This window comes from Passer domesticus, chromosome 5 (genome assembly GCF_036417665.1).
Source record: "Passer domesticus isolate bPasDom1 chromosome 5, bPasDom1.hap1, whole genome shotgun sequence".
In the NCBI taxonomy this organism is placed as follows: Eukaryota; Metazoa; Chordata; class Aves; order Passeriformes; family Passeridae; genus Passer; species Passer domesticus.
In genome coordinates, this window is record NC_087478.1 from 13,106,159 (window position 1) to 13,126,530 (window position 20,372).

Sequence of the window (20,372 nt, forward strand, 5' to 3'; positions counted from 1 at the left end):
ACTGAATCAGCAAAGCCACCAAGAGTGCCTGTGTTGCACAGTATTTATTCACTCTCTGAGCACCCATTCATTTGGGCATGGAGGAAGGCGAGGTAGGGTGTGTGGAGGGGGACTAATGATTTGATTAGAGACCAGGCATTCAGAGCAAGGAGGATGGCATTGACATAATCTTAATTCTGAAATTTATATGAGACATACTTGCCTTGAGCCAATGGGATTGGTGAGTAGCTTGGCTAGTTTTGTGTCTTGCTGCCATCTACTGCATGGACTACCTGTCCCTTTAGTTATTTTTCCTTATATCCTCACTGAGTAAATGTTAACTTACTGTATGGAAAGGAGAGGTTGATTTGAAAACAAGAAAGCTGTTACATGTCTCTTTTTAGAATTTCAAAACAGTTCAGACATTCATCTTTACGAGATTTTAATCTCAGTCTTAGGTAGGATTCATATTTTTGTGCTTTCTGGGTATGTCATAGATTCCAGTGTGATATTGAGGCTCTAATTCAGCAATGGTATTTACTTGTCTAGACCTGTGTCTGGAATCTGGGCCAGTGGATCTCAGAGGACTGGGCTTCACAGCTAACACTCAGGCATGAAGCTTTTGTAGAAAACTGTGAATCTTCACAGTAAATAGCTGTGAAGCTATTTTGTTTTGGGTCCAAAAAGTACGTAGCAGGGTGGAAATGTGCTCCATAAGAAGATTACATCCTTTAGGCCAACAGACTCCTGAAGACAGATGGGAACTTGAGACAGGATTTTGTATCTTCTGTAGCTGCTTGATCAGGCCTCTGCCATTTCCATCTCCCACTGTGGCAGAGGGAGGTTTCAGAAGAGCACATTGTAAGTTTTACGTGGCAAGGGCTGCACCCCAGGCACAGAAGGCACTTTGCAGAGTGAAGACATCTGCATGCCCAGCTCTTCTGCCCCACCTTGATCTGGCAGAAACACATTAAAATGCCCAAGAAGCTTAGATGTGTCTCCAAAGAGCCTAAAGGCTGTTCAGATGTGTTAGGGAGATCAAAAGAGAAGGGGAAGAAACATGGCCTTAAAATTAATTTTATTGTGGAGTGGTGTAAAAAAGATGGTTCCTGGTTTACCAGCTTTCTATTTATTAAAAGAATGTATTTTGGACATGGGATGTCATGAAAGCTTTCTTATAAAAAGATGCATCAGTTATTTAGAAAAAGCCTGAACTGGAAATATAGGGAAAATGTGAGCTTGTGGGATGTGGGGTAGACAGCTGATATTACAATAAGCTGTCTAGTCACTTAATATTTGAATCTCAGTATTACTTTTAAGATTCTTTTCCTCAAGGTACTTATTTAAATAATATTTTCAAATTGGGAATATGTAAAGGTCATTAAGCACATGTTTGTTTGGTCATTAGGCACAGAAGATTTTGAGTTAAATCCCATGGGATTTGCTTTTCTACTTCTTTTTAAAGCTAAACTTGCTTACAGAAAGTAAAAGTTTCCAGTTCACACTGCAGAAGACACTGGGTGTTTTTCAGAGTAATATCTGTCTTCAAACAGTGCCTACAGATGCAATGATTTTGCTGACAAGCAAACTATTACTTCGTAGAAAAGGCAAATCTCAAACTGATGCTCCAACAACTGTGTCGTGATGCCAAATACAAATATGGTAAAATTTCCTTTTTTATTGTGTTACCTTTGTAGGCCTGTGGGAACAACAATGCAGCATTCCCTCTAGTGGCCACTAACCAAACAGGGAACCACTTCGCTTTACTTGTGTTAATTGTATTTTTTTTTCTTATTTTCATGCTATGTTAGCATGCTTGAAAGGCAGAACTGACACAGACACCAAATAACAGCAAAGGTTCTGAGACAGGATTTCAGACATTTCTCATTTCTGGAATGATGTTGACAGCAGGCTAAGAAATAAGTGAATTTGTTGGGAAAATCCCAACAGTTGCAAAATATTATAAATGTCCATCAGTTTCTATTTCTGAATTGTGTACTTGCTTTCTATGACACCATGCACAGAAATTAATCTATTTTATGACGAAGATGTGGTCTCTGGAGGAGTCTTTTCTCTCTGATCTCCTGGAGTTAATGGGTAAAAGTGGGAAAATGTCTCAATAGTAATGTTTAACCAAACCACACTGTTATTTTGGTAATAAATCTATGCGACTGTCTGGGAAACATTACTGGACTGATAAACCTGCATGGATTTAATTTATTTTCTCCTCCCCACCCCAACTTGTACTTTGGGCCTAAGCTTCCATCAGTGCCTTTTCAATGGAAGAGAGGCCAGGGACGAGGCCGAGCGCAGTGCTGACTCACTCCCTGACCTTTAGCAAGCCCCTTTACTCTCCGCGCCGCCGCCGGGGCCCGGGCGCGGCGGGGCCGTGCGGGGCCCTCAGGGGCCGTGAGGGGCGGGCAGCGGCCGGGCCGGGTACACGTGTCCCGCGCCGCTTGTTTACCAGCGCGGGGGCGCGCGGGGCATCCTGGGGGCTGTCGTCTTATCGCGCACCCGTGGGCAGGCGCGGGCGGCGGCGGTGACTACAGGTCCCAGAATGCCTCTGCGCGCCCTGGCGGTGACTTCGGCCAATCGGAGCGCCGTACGGGGGTGATTGATGTGCAGCGCTGTGCAATCCGCTGTGCAGGAGAGTCAAAACATGCCCGCCCTCCGGGAGGAGTCCTGACAGGCAGGCCAATTAGCCAATAGGAAGAGGCTGCTAATTGAGCAACGTCGCCTCTGGCCACTCAGCGCCCGAGCAGCGCCTGTAGGGGGCGGGACCCATCGAGAGGACGGAGCGGGGGGGCAGCCGAGGGGAACTCGGTAATGGCGACGGGTTCGGTAAGTGCTACAAAGTTTCGAGCTGCCGCTTTTGGGGGCCGCGAGGTTGCGGCGGGGGACGGGAGGGGTTCGGTAGGTCAGACAAGAGTGGTCGCAGCCGCGGGTCGAGCTGAGGAGGTCGCGGGGTGCAGTCTTTTGACGGCGACAGGAACATCGGACATTGTTTACTGTGCGCCTCCCCTGACCGGTTCCGCGGAGCCGCCGCCGCGCCGCACCGCTGGGTTGAAACTCACGGGGTGTACCGGCCCTCTTTGTGCCCTCTCAAAACCACGAAAACAAGCGGAATAGGAGGGGTGTCCCCTCCCCTTGTTGTCCCCGGGGAGCGGCTGCCCGCCGCGGTGTGTCAGAGCGAGGGCGCTGTGCCCGCTGCGGGAGCGGCGGCTGTGCGGGACGGGGAGCGCTCGGGGTGCCCGGGGGCGCGGGAGAGCCCCGCGGGGGGAGCGGCGGCCGGGGCGCGGGGGGGCCCCCCCGGGCCGGTGTTACGCAGTTCGAATGAATGGGGCCGAGCGCGCGTGCGCCGTGCGGCCGCGGGTGTAAACAAGGTCACGTGACGGGCGGGGGGAGGCCCTGAGGGGCTGCGCTGAGGGGGGCCCGGGGGGGCTCGGCCCGGGGGGGCTCGGCCCGGGGGGGCTCGGCCCGGGGGGGCTCGGCCCGGGGGTCCCGGCCCGGGGGGTCCCGGCCCGGGGGTCCCGGCCCGGGGGGTCCCGGCCCGGGGGTCCCGGCCCGGGGGTCCCGGGGCTGCTCCTCCCGGGGCTCCGCCGCCCCCGAGCCGCCCTGCGAATGCCGGCCCCAAGGCCCCGCGGCGGGGCTGGGGCAGCGCGGCCCGCCCTGCGTCAGCGAACAGGCCGCCCGGGCTTGGAAAACATGGTGAATCACGCTGTGCCTCGGCTGCGCGCTCTGGCACGGCCGGGGATGTGCAGCGAGGATTCCTGATCAAAGCAGCTGCGCCAGGAAAAAGTCCCTGGTGTAAATCCAGTCTTGCCAGTATGTTGTGTTTTGCTTGGAGAAGCTGTTCTCCAAATTAAACTCCGTCCAGCTTATTGCTCAGGCGTAGACCTGGCCTGAAACTTCGTCAGTAGGTTGGGGGAAGAAAGGCAAATAGCAGAAGGAAAAAAGCCACGGGAAGCGCTTCCACCCAGGCATTCCTGCGCAGTGCGGTTTGGGTGGATGCTGCCCGGTTCCTGCTGAACCCTTTCTCAGCCGCAGCCTTTATTTACTTTTTCCCCAAGTTTATTTTTTGTCCTTCAGAAATAGCCATGGTTCAATTAATGAAGTCTTTGTTAGTAGTGCCGTGTGTTTTAGCGTGACAAATTAACTTACTTTAAAGCACAAAGTAATAATTTCATTTAGCTTCCAAAGACAGCCGCAGTAATTACAGTCCTGTGAAGCATGGTTCTAGACAACATCTGACACAACAAATTTTCAACATAAAGTTGAATTTTAAAAAATCTTTACAGGCTAGTTAATGACCAATCCCTTCATGTTCAAACTATTGAAAGGCTGAGGAGAACAGAAGGACATGATGTCCAAAACAGGCTTTAAGCAAGTGGAATAAAAAAATTGAAAAGTAAAGTTGGGTGCTTTGTTTTTCTTTGTAATTCTCTTTCAGTTTCATTGTAATTCATTTGTTAGAGGATTTTTTGGCTTTTGTACACAGATGGCTTTAGTTTGGAGAAATTCTTGTGACTTAGAGGAATAATTCATTTCTCAAACAAGTATCTTTCTTGTCAGACTACCACTTTGTATCTGTACCTTATCTCTGACCTTCAGAGTGTTGGACACAGGCTTTCAAGTCTTGGCACCTGGCAGGAAGGAAGGAAGGAGAAGGTAACATTCTAGAAATAAGTTTGCTTCTTTATTTTGGAAGAAAAATGGGAAAGGAAGAGAGAAGAAATAGAGGGAAAAATAAAACAAACAACAGGGCAGAAGGAGGGAAAGGAAAGACATAGATAAGCCAGAAAAACAAGGAGTGGCTTTTCAGAGTTGATTAGTTGGAGATAATCTTCAAGGTCCTGACCTGTGCTGCTGAGGTCTGGTTTTTCTGTTCAGAAATAACTGAGCTATCTTCTCTTGTGGGATTCTGTAATTTTACTGTCCCTCATGGGTGACAGGGGTATAAATTTAGTTAAAGATGTTTTCTGGAGCTGAAAATAATGTCACTGATAGTTTGAGTTGTGTATTCTCATTTCTGTGACCTTTCTTCTCCACCTTAAAATCACAATAAACTGATGTAGCTTTGTAGTAGTGCCATTTGAGTAGAATCAAACACCTTTTTATGTTTAGTATGCAAGTTTATATAAGTTTTGCATATATTTGAAAGATTAGGAGATCAGAAGGGCAGAAATTTTGCAGTCAAAACCTTCCTGGACATGAACCTGTGCAACCTGCTGTAGGTAAACCTGCTTTAGAGTAGCGGGGGCTGGGCTGGATGACCTCCAGGGGTCCCTTCCAACCCACTCATTCTATGATAGGAAACTGTTGTGCTTTTTTTCAGCTGTTGTTGGTATTTCTCTAATGTAGCTTACTTAGTGGACATGCATATGGCAGACTTCTCAGGTTTTCTTTCTTAGGAGCTGTTTTCTGCTCTTTCATGAGAGACTCATGATTATCTTTTCAAGGACACTTCATTAAAGTACAAGCTAATCATGTTATGGAAGCTTTAATTCATCCTCATCTTAAAAAAAAAAAGTAGATAACCAAATTACTAAAGATTGGAATAACATCATTTACCAGGTTTTAGAGACAGTGGTTGTGTAGAATAAGCACACAGTTCTCTGCTGAAGATGATCTAACATAGTGGGTTTGGTATAAACATTAGTGTACTAGGATTTGGGGAAATGAAACTGAAGTGAAATCTTTTGCAGCACAGTGAAGGATTTTAGGAGTCTGGTGTGTTTGAGACTCTTCCTGGAGGCCAGAGATGGGAAGGGTAGTGGAAAAGGCTTCTGCAGAGACACCAGTGCTGAAAGGGCAATTGGGGAAAATGTGGGCCTGATCCTAAAAGGCCGGGGAGGCCTGATCTCACAAGGCTGAGGACAGCAGTTTTGAATTGCTGTTCATTTTGCAGGCCTGTTCCCAGGTTCCTCAAGTCCCTGGGTGTAGCAGCTTGCCTCTGAGAGAGCAAGACACTTCTTTGTCTGTAGTAGACACGGAGCAAGTGAGGGGCAGGCTGGTTCTGTGAGGCATCTGTGCATGAGGCAGTGGGGCCAGATGGGATCCCTCCAGGCCAGTGTCAGTCGTGGGTCACAGAATGTTTTGGGTTTGAAGGGACCTAGTTCCAAGTTCATCTAGTTCCAAGTCCTCTGCCGTGGGCCGGGATGTGTTCTGAGGATGGTCTCCAAAAAGCAGTGGATTTGGCAGCAGGATGGCTCCCAATAACTGGAGAAAGAAAATGTCACGCCAGGCTTCAAGGAGGAGAATGTGGGGAAACTACAGACTGGTCAGCCTTAGCCTTCAGGTATTTTATGGGGCAAATTGTCCTGACAGCCATGTCCGCCCTCTTTGTAAGGCAAGAAGTTGTCTGGAATAGCCATGACAAATTAGCCAAAATCAAATCTTGTCTGACCCATCTGATTGCCTTTTGTGATGGGCTGAGTGGCTTAGGGTACCAAGTGAATGTTGTTTATCTTGGCTTGAGTGGTGGTTGAGGGGACTCCAGACTCTTGAAGGCAGTGGGCACAGGCTGTGGGAAGTTCAAACCTGCATGAGGAACAACTTCTTTACAGCAAGAGTGGTTCCTGGAACAGGGGAAGTGCCAGGCAGTCTCTGTTCTTCAAGATACTAGAAACTCAAGTGGCCAGTGTCCCAGGTAGCCTCTTGACTGTAGAGTTAGCTCTGTTTTCTGTAAGGATGGTACAAGATTGTGTCTAGACACCCCTAAAATATGCTGTGATGCTCAACAGACTAATGAGGATTTAGGGCCCTGGTAATGAAATAGTGTATCATATGCAACTTAAAACAGTTCACATGTATACAAATTTCTAACCTCTGTCCTTCTGAAGTCAGATACTTTGGAGCATCCTAACATGGTGTGGGAAGTGAAGACCAATCAAATGCCTAATGCAGTTCAGAAACTCCTTCTGGTAGTGGACAAGAGAACTTCAGGGATGAACGAGTCACTGGAGTTGCTGAAGTGTAATGAAAACCTGCCCTCTTCTCCTGGATATGCATCGTGTGATGAGCACATGGAACTTGGTAAATAACAAGATTTTTTCAGAGGAAACTGAATTCTGACATTTGTTTTAGATTTCCTATACTGGAATTATTGGAAGCTGATTTTGAATGAAATTGCTGATTTTTAACTTGAGTAGGGCAGGGAATTGTGACATCTGAAGGTATTTGCAGTCACTTTTCCCTTTAACCCATTTCCAGTCCTGACACAGTGGCCTGTTGACTCAAATATGTTCTTGAACTCCGAGCCACAAATTTCTGCTTCTAATCCCCAGAGGAACAGGGTTTTTTGGCACAAGAAAAACAAACAGCTCAAGAGCTCCTCCTAAAGGGGAATCACGTTGCTTTGGATCTGCTGCAAATAAAGATTCTGGGGTAGAGGAAGGTTACTTCAGTTCTTACGGATTGGAGAAAAACCATATACCTTAGAAAGTATCAGTATAATCTGTGAAATATTAACACATTTATTTAAATTATGGAGTGATTAAGAACAATGATACTTTAGTTATATGACAGCACATAGCACAGACTTCTGTTAGCAAGCTGGGGTCCTTTCTGTTACTCTGTATGGGATAGAAAAGGTGTGTACTGTTGATGGGAATTCACCCTACCAGGCTGTATACCCAGCTTTCATGATTTATTTAATCTGAGTTATTTAACTTTGGTTCCCTGGTAGAAACCTTTTACTTTGAACATGGTCTGATGTTGAATGTTTTTAGTGTCATACCTTCAAGGACAGATTAATTTAGTTGTCTTGTGGAATCTTGTAATATTTTAGTGAAGCATGTTGTTTTTGAACAATACTGCAGTATAGTTCTGTGTAAAATGGTCAATCTAGTAAAAAATTTAAAATCAGAACTACATTTTATTTAGTTACCTAATCTTTTCTTAAATTTCTTTGTGACTGTATAATTGACTAGAGATTTTACTGTTTCTGTGGCCATTTTTATGAACAGGGTTTGTGAAATGTTGGTAGTTGTCATATGAAAAAACAAAATTACTTTATTGTAGTTTGGTTTTTTTCATCAAATTTGCAAGGTTTGGTGTCAAATTGAGAGACAGCAGAGAACTGAGTATAATTATGGTAATTTGTGCATTTGTTTGTAGATGATCTTCCTGAATTACAGGCTGTGCAGACAGATTCTACCCCACCTGCACTTTTTCAGCTTGGTGCTGATGTTTCACATCAGGAATGTTCAAGGCCTTCGTGGAGCCAACATACCTCAAACAGCAATCCAGAAAATGCTTATTCTTGTGAGAATGGGGTGAACTGGTTGACAGAATTAGCAAATATAGCCACAAGTCCTCAGAGTCCTTTGATGCAGTGCGCTTTTTATAACAGGTACTGACACTCATTTCAGTTTTGAACTATAGAGATTTATAATCCTGTCTCCAAAATATTTCTTTCACTCTTTACACCCTCTGACTTTGAGCTGGAGCCCTATTTTTTTTGTCTTGTTATTTGTTCTGTGAAAGTATGCACAGAACTCATCTCAGAGCCTGGTGCAAAAGCTGCTTAATTTCCAGCCATGAATGACATAGGATGATATAAAGACATTGCCTATCCAGAGCAGGCTCAGAAATTATGGACATTTACCTCATGTGAAGCAGCAGATAAAAACTAAGAGGAATTTCTTACATTAAATTTTAAAGCTTTCTAGTGCACAGACTTCAGATTTTAATTTTTTTTTAAACAGCTAATTGGAAATCTAATGCAATGTATATTTTAGTGATAACTGTCTCAGGTTTGTGATCTGTAAATTCTGTAATGCTGTGAGCAGCAAGTGTGGGATCTTGGAAATTTCTGGGCTTCACTTTTTATTGTACAGCTTTTCTTAGGTTTTTAATCAGAAAATTTGTGAAAACTTCAGCATTGTGCTAAGGAGATGCCACTGTGGAAGTAATACTGTCATTTGGGTGCTATATAGAACCTGTGCAGGAGTTATGCTAAGCATTCTCTTTGCCTGAGCTTGTGCCCTTTAAGTATCCCGTTGGAATACTAGTGTGTGGGAGGTTTGTTTGGTGTTCAGCTCATGCAAACAGAAATATTTGCAATAAAAGCATTTTAGAGCAATGGCAGCAAAGTCTCATGTTGTCTTAATCTGAGATATTTTAAAATACATGTTTCTGTTGCAGATCATCTCCTGTTCGCATTATAGCAACAAGCAAAAGTTTACATTCCTATGCACGTCCTCCACCAGGATCTTCAAGCAATGATCCTAACTTCTCCAAGAATGATGTGGATGAAACACCAGTCAGACATGAAAGGGTGAGTTGTTCTGAAACATTTTAAAATAAACACGTATGAGCAATGGGTTGAGTTTTTTTACAAGGGAAACTAGCTTAAAAAAATCTGTTTAGTGTTAATACTGTTGCTATTTAAGCTAGATTTTATGTTACTTTTCTTGCTACCACACAGGGTAGGCTTGTAGTGCTACTTAGTATTTTTTGTGATGAGATCACTTTCTAAGAAAGCTCTGCTTCTATTGTGATTCCTTCTTTAGCGAGCTTTAAAAAAATGTTATCTCCTTTGATGCCTCAAAAGGAAATATAGATCCCTCTCCTCTGAGATGCATGAAACCCATGAGTCCAATGTCTCCTTCTCCCATATATTAATTAGTATGTGAAATTTGTCTGTTAACAACAGTGAATTTTCTCCAGGGATTTATCTACAACTGCCTTGAGCCTACAGCTTTCCAGTAACTGGACCATAAAGTAATGTGCTTTAAATGATTCTGTAGATGACTAAGGAATGATGAGCTGTAAAATGCTCACACATGAACGTAAGATAATCCATAGGGATGAAATGAATCTCAGAGAATGAAACCCAAAAATGTCAGGATGCATCTCAGAAAAGGACATGAAAACAATCCATTCACATTTATTGCATTCCTTTAATCTTTGTCTTCATGTTACATTCCTATTAGTATTTAAGGGGAAATGATGCCACAAGTGCAAATTAAAGTGTAAATTAACTGTCTTAAGACATATAAGACCAGCCCTAAAATGCTGTGCAGTAAAATACCAACACCATTTTGCTTTTTTTTAATAGGCAAATAGTGAATCAGAATCTGGCATTTTCTGCATGTCATCACTCTCAGATGATGATGATTTAGGATGGTGCCATTCCTGGCCCTCAACTGTCTGGCATTGTTTTCTAAAAGGTAAAATAACATGTGTCATGAAATCAGTATTTGTTTTATCTTGTAGTTGTTTTTTTCTTGTAGCACGGACTTTTTTACCTAACACTAATGTTCTTTTCTTCCTTGAAAAAATCTGTTAGGCTCTCGCTTGTGCTTTCATAAAGGACGCAATAAAGAATGGCAGGATGTTGAAGAGTTTGCAAGATCTGAAAGCTGTGGAAAAGAGGAAAATCTCCCAGTCAGTCCTTACAAGGTAGTTGCTAGTTCTGACAAACTCACTGCAATACTTGTAGCAAATACTTTGTTTCTTACGTTACCCCTGTGCCTTTAATTACTGTCTCAGGAAAATATGTTGACATTAATGTTGTTTAGAGCTGATCACTGTGCTGTTTGTGGATCTCACAGAAAGGCACTTGAACTGAATTAATTTATGTATGTTTTGAATGTGTGTCATCTTTATTAATTTACAGCTAGATAGAAATGCAAATTAGAACATTGTTATTTTTTAATACAATGTATGATGATGAGTATACATCTAGAGTATGCACAAGTATATGCTGTTCTTGGGGGAAATTTTTTGAACTGTATGTGTGTTAACAGGACTATGGTTCCAATGGTTTGAAGTTGATTTCTCATGAAGAAAGCATTTCCTGTGGTGAGTCAGTGCTGAAGCTGACTTTTGATCCTGGCACAGTGGAGGATGGCTTGCTTACCGTAGAATGCAGACTCGATCATCCATTTTATGTTAAAAATAAAGGTATGAAATACCTCAAGTATACTTGGTTGCATACTAAAATATTCTCAGAAAGTGACTGCAGATTTTTTTTGTATCCCATACTGTTCATGAAAGTGATAAAAGTTTAGTGTAGAAATAGTTTGCTATCTTTGTAAAGAAATCCGGAAGATGAACAAACAAAAAAATCTGTAAAGCCATAAAGCTCCTGGAATACTGCCTATCTCTCATAAGGAAAGATTTCATTGAGTATATCAATGGAGCTCAGGAAAGCAGAAAGACTGGGGTGGGGGGAGACAGGAGAACTTCAAATAAGGGAGGTTTTTCTCACTTGCTAAAAATAGAACTTCTGATGGTAAAAGTCTCCAGGATTTGATTCCTTTTTTTGCTAGAATGAGATTTTATTTGAGATAAAAATAAACTGTTTGCAATAACAATTCCCTAGGTAAGAGTTTCTGATTTTTCTTGTGTGAAAGAAACTACATCAGAACATTTTTATAAAATTATGTAATTTCAATATATAGTCAGTCCAATGAAGAACTGGAGAGATTGTCTGGCCGTTTGTCTAATTTAACTCTTTACCACTTCAGGTTGGTCATCTTTTTATCCAAGCTTGACTGTGGTACAGCATGGCATTCCATGCTGTGAAATGCATCTTGGAGATCTGTGTCTACCTCCTGGACACCCTGATGCCATTAACTTTGATGATTCAGGTGTTTTTGATACATTTAAAAGGTAATTTTTGGATAAAGTGGCCTCAGTGGTTCTTGTATTTAATGAGTAGGCACCTTAAGTCTGGAAGAACTTGAAGCATTATATAGAGCAAAAAGAGAATAGTTTTGGCAATATGAGATAAATTATAGGGAAAAAATAATACTCAGTACTAGGAAGGCTGTGTAATTATGTGCTCTGCTAAACTGCAAAGTTGTGCCTTGGAGTAAAATAACGTTTTAGCCTTTTTTATGATAGTTTAAGGCAGATTAGATAAAGCAGTAAATATATATATATATAGTCTTTATAAATTCTCCAGGTAAAGTGGATTATGTTTGAAAAACCTAGTACAATTTTCTGACAATAGTATGTCTGCCAGCTGTTATCTCATGCTTCATAAGCAACAATACATCTGAATTACCTGAGTAGTTTTTTAGTGGTAAATGCATGTGCAGTGTCTCTAGAATACAGTATGTTCATAATCTTATTATTTTTATGTATTCTGTTTTTTGGCATTCTTTTTGTTAGATCAAACTTACCTAACTTCAGAGTTAGTTTGGAGTTTACCTGAGCTAGAACTTCAACCAGATAACCTTCAGAGGTCCTGTTCAACATAAATTACTCTTAAGAGTCTAAACAAATTATAAAGATTTTTCCATACTATTTTGAGATTTTAAGGTTTAGTAAAATCCATCTTTTCTTATGATGTTAGTGTCTTTTTAGCATCTGTTTTAAATCTAGTTTCACTTTGGTTTTTTACAAAAGAAAAAAAAGGAATTTAAGATGCTATTTGCAGTTCAAGCCCTGAGAGCTCTTGTATGATTTCAGTCTGGCATAGAAAAAGTTCACATTGCTTGGCTTTACTCATTTGCTGTCTGGGAGTTTAACTCCTGGTTACTCCAAGTTAGCTGTTAGAGTCATGGTAGCAACATCTCACTGAAAAATCTGGATTTCTGGCTCCTTACTAATTTGCAGCCCAGCTGAATACTGCCTTGTACTTCAAATTCCTTGTCTTTCTGGGCAGAAGGGAGTGACTGAGTAAGGAGCATGCAGCAGCTGCAGCTGTGATAACAGGACAGAAGAACTGAAAACAAAATGTTGTTTCTGTGTTATGGGAAGGAGATTAGGAATAGGAAGGGTGCTGGCCTGTTGTAGAACAGAGGTCCTTTCTCCTTATCTTGTGATAGCCTGCAGGATGGTCAGCATTATCCCTTCTTTGCACTTTTCTGATGAGGGGTGGTGCAGGCCACTCGCTGGGCTCCGCTCTTCTGTGTGGTTCTGTCCCACGAGAGGAGCTACCTTTGCAGGTAGGGGCTGGGCTGCCACATGCAGTATTTATTTCCTTGCTAGTAGTTCTACTTGGTATTCACAAAAAATCTCTTCAAAACCCTTATTTTGGCCATAAATCATGCAACTGTAGCCACACTGAGCAATAGATGAGAGCAGCCTTAGCTTATATACCGTCTATGTTTATCTTGTGGTGGTAACTTCGAGGTGTAGATTTATGATTGAGTAGCCCCTTTCCAAGAGTGCTTTTCCCACCTGGAGATGGTAACAGTCTGTGGAGTAAAACTACTTCTTTAGTGATTAGAAGTTAATTGCAGTCATTAGTCAGCTAAAAATTGCAAGACTTTGTCATATTTGGAGGTCTGAATTTTATGGAAACAAGTTACATCAGCTGTTCACATACCTCGAGGGGAATGTCGCGGTTTTGTCACTAGAGGGCAGGCGTTTGTCAGCAGAGCATCAAATACTGCCGAGTCACGGGGCTCTGCGCAGGACTTTAACCTCACTGGAAGGTTTGTGTGTAAAACAGTGTGTGTTCAACTGCCCACAGAAGTTATTTGTACTGAAGTGAATAGAATATAATTTATTTTAATATAGTGGCTTCATATTTGCAATTAGTATATGTTTGCAAGTGAACATATACTCTTTGCATTTCTTTCCTTTCTGTACCTGTCATTCACTGATCAGGTTTGATTTATGGTAAGGACAGAAGCAGAAAGAAAAAAGTGTGTTTAAAAAGAGAATGGAGTTTTAAGACATAGTATAGTTAACAGATACACAGCTGAGGAAGGTACATAGCAGAAAGTTGCAGTCTTCATCACACTGAAGAAAACACTAACTTACCTGCCAAAGTTTTTTTGACATCCGCATCAAGCACAAATCATTATGTCACACAAAAAAGGGCAAAATATTAGAATTGTAGTAAAATTGAAGAGTGAACAGGTATGTGGGGGTTTAACATGAAAATGACTGTCTGGCTTTATGGTCTGTCCTTTCCGTGTAGTTATGATTTCACCCCGATGGACTCCTCTGCAGTGTATGTGCTCAGCAGCATGGCTCGCCAGCGCCGCGCCTCGCTGTCCTGCGCGGGAGCAAACAATCAGGATGCTGAGAGATCAGAATGCAGTGCTAAAAACTGTGCCTCTGCTGCATCGTCACATCTTTCCTCCAATCCCTTGTACAGCAAAGCTGGCAAAAGCCACAGCTCAGGGACTGCAAGTACTGTGAGTGCCACTTCTCCAAACAAGTGCAAAAGACCAATGAATGCCTTCATGCTTTTTGCCAAAAAATACAGAGTTGAATACACTCAGATGTATCCAGGGAAAGACAACAGGTAATGATACAAACTAGTTTTGCTATTACTGGTGAGTTAGAAGAATATCTGTGTCCCACTTTAAGATTTAAATACGCTAAATGTTGCATTTGAAATAAAATGTGTGTATTGTTTTAAGAGTAAGTTTTGAAAGACGTTAACATAAAGGGTGGTTTATGGGTGGACTGTGAATGTTTTCAGTACTCAGTGAACTCGATGCAAACTATTTTTGGCAAACTTACCTCCTGATAAAACATTGGGGTAAAGCAACTGATAGATGTATGTGTGCACTGGCAGAGGCACAAATACAGAACCGTTGTTTTTTACAGTGATGAGCTGCTCTGCTTGTGTGCTGTAATGGAAAAAAGGGAGTTTCTGGCTCTTCTGATTAAGTTTTGACGTATTATTGCAAATTGGTCCTGAAGTTGCAAGCATTTATTTCCAGTCTCTATATCCTGTTGAAGAGTGGAGTACTGATAAGTTAGGACATCTCAAAGATCATCATCCAGACAGCACATTGCCAAATTTTACTTGCCCTAAAAGCATTCAACGATCTGAATGTTGAAACTTGCAGGAAGAATTGTATGTCTGTGTTTGGGGGATGGGTCTTTGTTAGTTTGTTATTTTGTTCTTAATCTCTAGCATGTTTGCTTTTAAACATTTTTTATTAAGATTTCCATTACATATATTTTAAGTACTATTTGGTGCTAATTGTGCATATGTAAATAGAAACCAAAACACATGAACATGGACTGATCTTACAATCAGATTTTTTACTGTATGTAATTTTATAAAAGCTGTTACTGTAAAAATTGCATTATGACATAAAAATTCTTGAACTAAATCTGGTAAAAATTAAAGTTGGCAGGGCTTTGAAAGGGGTTTTACTATTTTATAATGTTCTAATAAGGAGGCTGTAACTGGTGCTGAAATATGAAATCCTGCCAAACAATCCCAGCCAGTCTTGTGTGTCCTGACAATGATGTTGTGTAATGTTTATAGTAAGTTCAGTGAAGCAGATCTGCTGCCTTCACACTGATTGCAACTATCAATGAGAAATAGAACAGAATGTCAGCCAGGGAAGTTTATGATGGTTATAAATTTAGTTAAAAATGCGGATTTCAAATGGATGCAGTGAACTGGAGCTGTAGCTGCATGGATGTGAAAATGAATTGAATATTTCAGTGAGCAAGCAGGACAGTGAGCAGGTTTACCTTGAAGGAAAGAGATGACAAAGTTACAAGTACGGTTCAAAATGCACTGCTCTCTGTCCTGCTTGCAAGGCAGTGCAGTTTTTGGCTGCAGTTCCATGGCATCCATAAAACACAGGGTGGCAGAAATAGCATTAGTGATAATTGATACAGGCATTCAGCTACTGTCACTCAAGTGTTGCTGAGGCATTCATTAATTTAGCTGCTGGAAAGCAGCTCTCATGTTTTTTAAATGTAAGTTTGTGTTATTTTCAGATTACTGTGTAGATCTTACAACATAGTAGCCACTTCTGTACAGTGGAGTTCTTATGTTTACTGCTGTTATTTCCTTATGGGAGTAAGAAGTACAGAACTTGAGGTATTCTGAGTTAAATGGCCTATTTTGAGACAAAGCAGCTCAAGGCATGTCAGCAAGACAGTGAGCTTGTAAACATTCAAAGCAGAAGTCAAGAGTCACATGATACTTAAATGGACTGCAAGATCCTGTTAGAAAAACTGGTGTTAGGGCTGCATTTGTTCATTTTCTGGATACTCTTCACTGTAACACTGTAACTGTGTTTGAACTTGGTTGTGTGTTCAGAAATTATTTGAGTGGTGGACTTTCTAGAGATGAGGGAAATTATATTTTTGTTTAAAAGATTTCATGGTGCATCTTTATTTGGGAAGGCAATGGCTTTTACAGCAGACCTGCTCTCTCTGGGTCACCGTGTTCTTTCCTGAGGGTGTGAGTGATCCAGTGCAAGCTGGTGACCCAGAGCAGACAGGGTACCGGTGATATGCCTCTGGATACTGTCAGAAGATAGAAAATCTGCTAATTAAACTGGGTATGTTTGCTTCTGATGACAGACCAAAGATACCGGTCCTCAGTTTGGATAGAAAAACAGAAATTCCATTGCCAAAGAGACAGGCTGTGCAGAGGGGTTTGATGGCGATGGGATGTGGTGTCCCCTGGAGGAGTTTGCTCTGAGGAGTCATCAGAGCACAGGGCAGTGCAGGCTCTAGGGCTGTCTGGGCACTTTGGGATGTGGTCCCTGAGCACTCTGCAGCTCACAGAAACCCGAACAGCACCACACGGCCTTGCAGGAATCAAATCCATTTTTTTCCTGTGGTGCAGAACAGCATTCAGGATTGCTGTGTGTGCCATGTTATGGAAATAGTTGATGACACTCTTAATTGTCTTGGTTCTGTTTGAATATCTTCACTGTCAGCAAGGAACTTTATTAATAGGAGAAAGAAAAGAACTTAGTTGTGTCCACCTTTTTCTTACAGCCAGTCACGGAACTCTCATTGTTGTAATCTGAAGCCAAAGTACAAACCACTTTTATAGTCATTGATAAAAGAGCTGTTTAGAGATTTTCATTCTGCTAAAAGACAGAGTTAAAGCTTTAATGGGATATTGATCCAACATTTGGGAGTGCAGTTAAGCAATATGGCAGGCTAGTACAGGGAAATGTTGTCAAAAGACCTAGAGTTTGTAAGGAAAGGAATTAATTCAGTTTCTGGAAATGGTGATAGATGTATTAGAACAAATGGTTCAATTTGCACAGGAATGGGAACTTAGCAGTACATTCCACCCAGGATGGATTAAAGGTGGAAGAAGCTACAGATATTGATTAAATAGACATGGGGACTTGCAGTAAATCAAATATTTGGCTGAGGTCATATTCATTTCATTGCTCTAATTATTAGAGAACATATTTTCAGCAAATCTGTCATATGATCTTCTAGTATGAAAGTAGAGCAAAACAAATGTGAGTTACCATTTGGTGGTGGTTTTTGTAACATCTCTGTTTTGCTGGTTTATGCCAGTTGCTGTATGTACACCCTTTGAAATGTTAAAATGTGCATTGACCCATGCTCAGCTACCACAGAAGTCTCAGCTGTTTAACTACTAAAAGAACTATCAGAAGATAATCACAAATATGATTATTACAATTTTTAACATACAGCTGATTTCTTCCTTGTGTGTTAATTCCACATTTAACTCACATATTTTTTTAAGTGTTCAGATAAAAACAAAAAAAAAAAAATCCTGGTATTTCTTAGCACTGTCCTGACTGTACTGTAAACATTTATCTTGCAGAGCCATAAGTGTGATACTTGGCGACAGGTGGAAGAAGATGAAAAATGAGGAAAGAAGGATGTACACACTAGAAGCCAAGGCCTTGGCAGAGGAGCAGAAGCGTTTAAATCCTGACTGTTGGAAAAGAAAACGAACGAATTCTGTATGTTTGTGAAGCAGTTCCATCGTGCTGTTACATGTGTTCAGATGGGTGGCTACAGTGTGTTCTGTTCAGAATAAGCTGCTTTCTTAGTAGCTGAAACCTTCATTTACTCCCCTGTGTTGTGTAACCTGCTTTTGGCAGTTTGGCAGGAGACAGATCAGGAGAGGGTCTGTCTGAATATTTTATGAGAGTTCTGAGGATTCTGTTGTACTGAAAGTTAGTGTGCTTGTGAAATGCAAAGGAAGGGCACGTGGTCTTTTGCTTTGAAGTGAGTTCGTAAGGTTGTACCTGAACTTTTTTATGTTCTGTAAAAGCCTTTTCTTTACCTAGTTTTCTTACTGATAATTTATATCAGCAAAATAATATAGGAGCAAAATTTATAGGAGCAATAATTTTTCCCCATGAATCCCTTCAATTTATTACTCCGTTCCATTATAAAATAAATACAGTAGATAACACTACTTCTGTAGGAAAAGAAATTGTTTTCCACTTGTTAGAAAGCCAGAGTCTGCAGCAATGTATTAGTAGGTGGGGGATGTATTAAAAAAGAGAAGGGCTTTAAAGCTGAAACATCATGTAAAGCAAACATCAAAAAAAGGAGATTCTGGTTGTTCAACTAGAAAAGTAGGAAGGAATGATCCACTGAGGTGCACAGAGTGCTTGCCAAGTTCTTCCATTTAATGGCTGGGTAGGAGCTTGAAGGGTGGTGTGGACTTCATCTACATGGTTGGTGAAACCATCCATCCATGTGGTGTAATATTTCATCCTCAAGTTACCCCCTTTCCTTTGATGTGTAAATGAAGCTTTTTTGTCAAGAGCATATGCAAGTGTTGCCTTAAGACTGAATAAGAAATGCTCCAACACTGAGTTGCTTCTTTCTGCTGCACATACTTTGTGCAGTTTCCAGTCCCTTGTTGCAGAAGGTTCTACCAAATCCCAGCTGCTAGGAACAAGCTGTTTTTCTGTTCACTGCATTCTATTTTAATCAACAGTGACAGCTTCTGTTACATTTTCTTGTGGGTTTAGTTAAAATAATATTATTTATTTATTCTGCTCTTACACTACTGCAGTTTTGAGCTTTGGGTGGTGAGATCACAGGCTCACCTGTGAGCTTCAAGCAACTCAGAGGCGTGTTCGTGTGTAGCTGAGTAGTGATGGTTTGCCTCAGTAAGGCTTTCTTGCCCTGCCTTGTAGTAGGATTCTCCTTGTCCCTACAGTCTTCAGGCCAAAAGAACAGGATCTGTAGAACCCATTACTCAGTGTTTCAGCAGGAAATAGCCTTTGTAATTGTTCCAGTTCAGTGAACTGAGCTGTTAGCAGTCTGGTAACCTTAGTCTGTAATGGCAGTGGGCTCCAGGCTGTGACACAGAATTCATGATGGTCTTTTGATGATCAGGGAATAAAACTGTCTGCTTTGGCCTTTTTGTTTTCTTCTGAATAACTGACCAGTGATTAGAAATACTTGTGGCTTTGAAAACAAGTGTTGGGCCCTTTGCTTGGTAATCACTAACCTGGTTTTCTCTTCTCTTTTCTCAGGGCTCACAACAGCATTAAGCATGAATTTTCCTGTTAACTCTGTATTTACAAAATGGCTGTTGCTTGACGGCGAGAAGATGCAAGATCAAGGTCTTACTATTTGTTGTGACTGTGTGTGACCATAAAATACTGGCACCATCGTGGAAATGATCTGAGTGCAGATTTGCTTTTTACAATAGAACATTAAGTAAGCTAAAAACTATCAGCATTTTAAACCAAATTGCCTTATTTTTCTTCCAAACTTCATTATGTATCAGGTAATATAGGCTTGAAAATGGATATCCTGTGGTGCTAAAGTACTTTAGAAAGAGGCGAAGGAGATATGTATAAATGTTTATTTTTAAAAGAAAATGTACAAAAAGGGGAATTTTAAAATATGTAACAGCTGTTTATATACATTGATTCTTATTGCTGATTAATATGTATTGCACAATTGTATTATTAATTGCAGTTCTGGGGCCTGGGATTTTCTGAAATGGCAAAGTGTATTATCAGCTTCCAGCTTCCCAGCCTGCCCTGCTGCCAGCAAGTTACCAGAAGGTGGGAATGGAGGGTGTGGTGTGATGTAGCAAGGGAGCTGCTGCTTGGGATGCCACTTAGAAAACTTGTAGCCGCGAGGGAGATATTTTTGCATCAGCTGGCACTAGTTAGAGCTGTCATGTTGTGGTGGAAACAATGGCCCGGACAGGATGAAACAAATAAATAGCATTATCTCAAGAAAAGTGGTGCTGTTGATATCATCACCATCATAGTTATAACTCTGTGTTTTGTCTTTGCCACATATTCTACAATATTTTTATTTTGCCATAAGACATCTTTATGGTGGGGGCAAACTTTGCACTTAACTATATGTGCAACACTTGCACTTTACTTTTTTTTCCTCCTCCAACTGTCTAAAATTAGAGCAGCTGCATTAGGATTACAATTGCTTCTGCTGTGAACATTTACAATCATGGCTTTTCCTGTACTAAACAGCTGTGCGTTGGTTTTTTTTTAAGAATCACAACTGTAAATTTCAGTTTATGACACGTCTACATGATGTTGCCCCTCAGATTTTTGCACACTATATTCTTGTATATTATTTCAAATAAATTCATTAAAATTTGGTGTTGTGTATTTTATAAAATGAAGACTAATCATGAAGTCAGCCCTGCAGCAATGAGCACATTCTGCCTGGAAGTCTTTACGTGAACCCATCCAAAGTATATTCTAATGCTTTGCCAT

At 41.3% G+C, this 20,372-nt stretch overlaps 1 protein-coding gene across 3 annotated transcripts; it reads left to right on the forward strand.

Annotated features, from left to right (window-relative positions):
* The first annotated feature begins 2,717 nt into the window (after nucleotides 1-2,717).
* Nucleotides 2,718-20,253, forward strand: HBP1 (HMG-box transcription factor 1). Of its 3 annotated transcripts, none has more exons than XM_064422034.1 (11): nucleotides 2,718-2,820; nucleotides 6,822-7,014; nucleotides 8,098-8,332; nucleotides 9,127-9,259; nucleotides 10,043-10,154; nucleotides 10,274-10,386; nucleotides 10,734-10,890; nucleotides 11,457-11,601; nucleotides 13,868-14,197; nucleotides 17,471-17,612; nucleotides 19,149-20,253. In XM_064422034.1, exons 1-11 carry the CDS (start codon nucleotides 2,806-2,808, stop codon nucleotides 19,164-19,166), a joined length of 1,593 nt encoding a protein of 530 aa, XP_064278104.1. In that variant the 5' UTR covers nucleotides 2,718-2,805; the 3' UTR covers nucleotides 19,167-20,253. The 3 variants fall into 3 exon arrangements, with proteins under 3 accessions (XP_064278104.1, XP_064278105.1, XP_064278106.1); XM_064422035.1 differs by having other exon boundaries at nucleotides 6,826-7,014; XM_064422036.1 differs by lacking the exon at nucleotides 2,718-2,820 and adding an exon at nucleotides 4,561-4,647.
* Nucleotides 20,254-20,372: the final 119 nt, after the last annotated feature.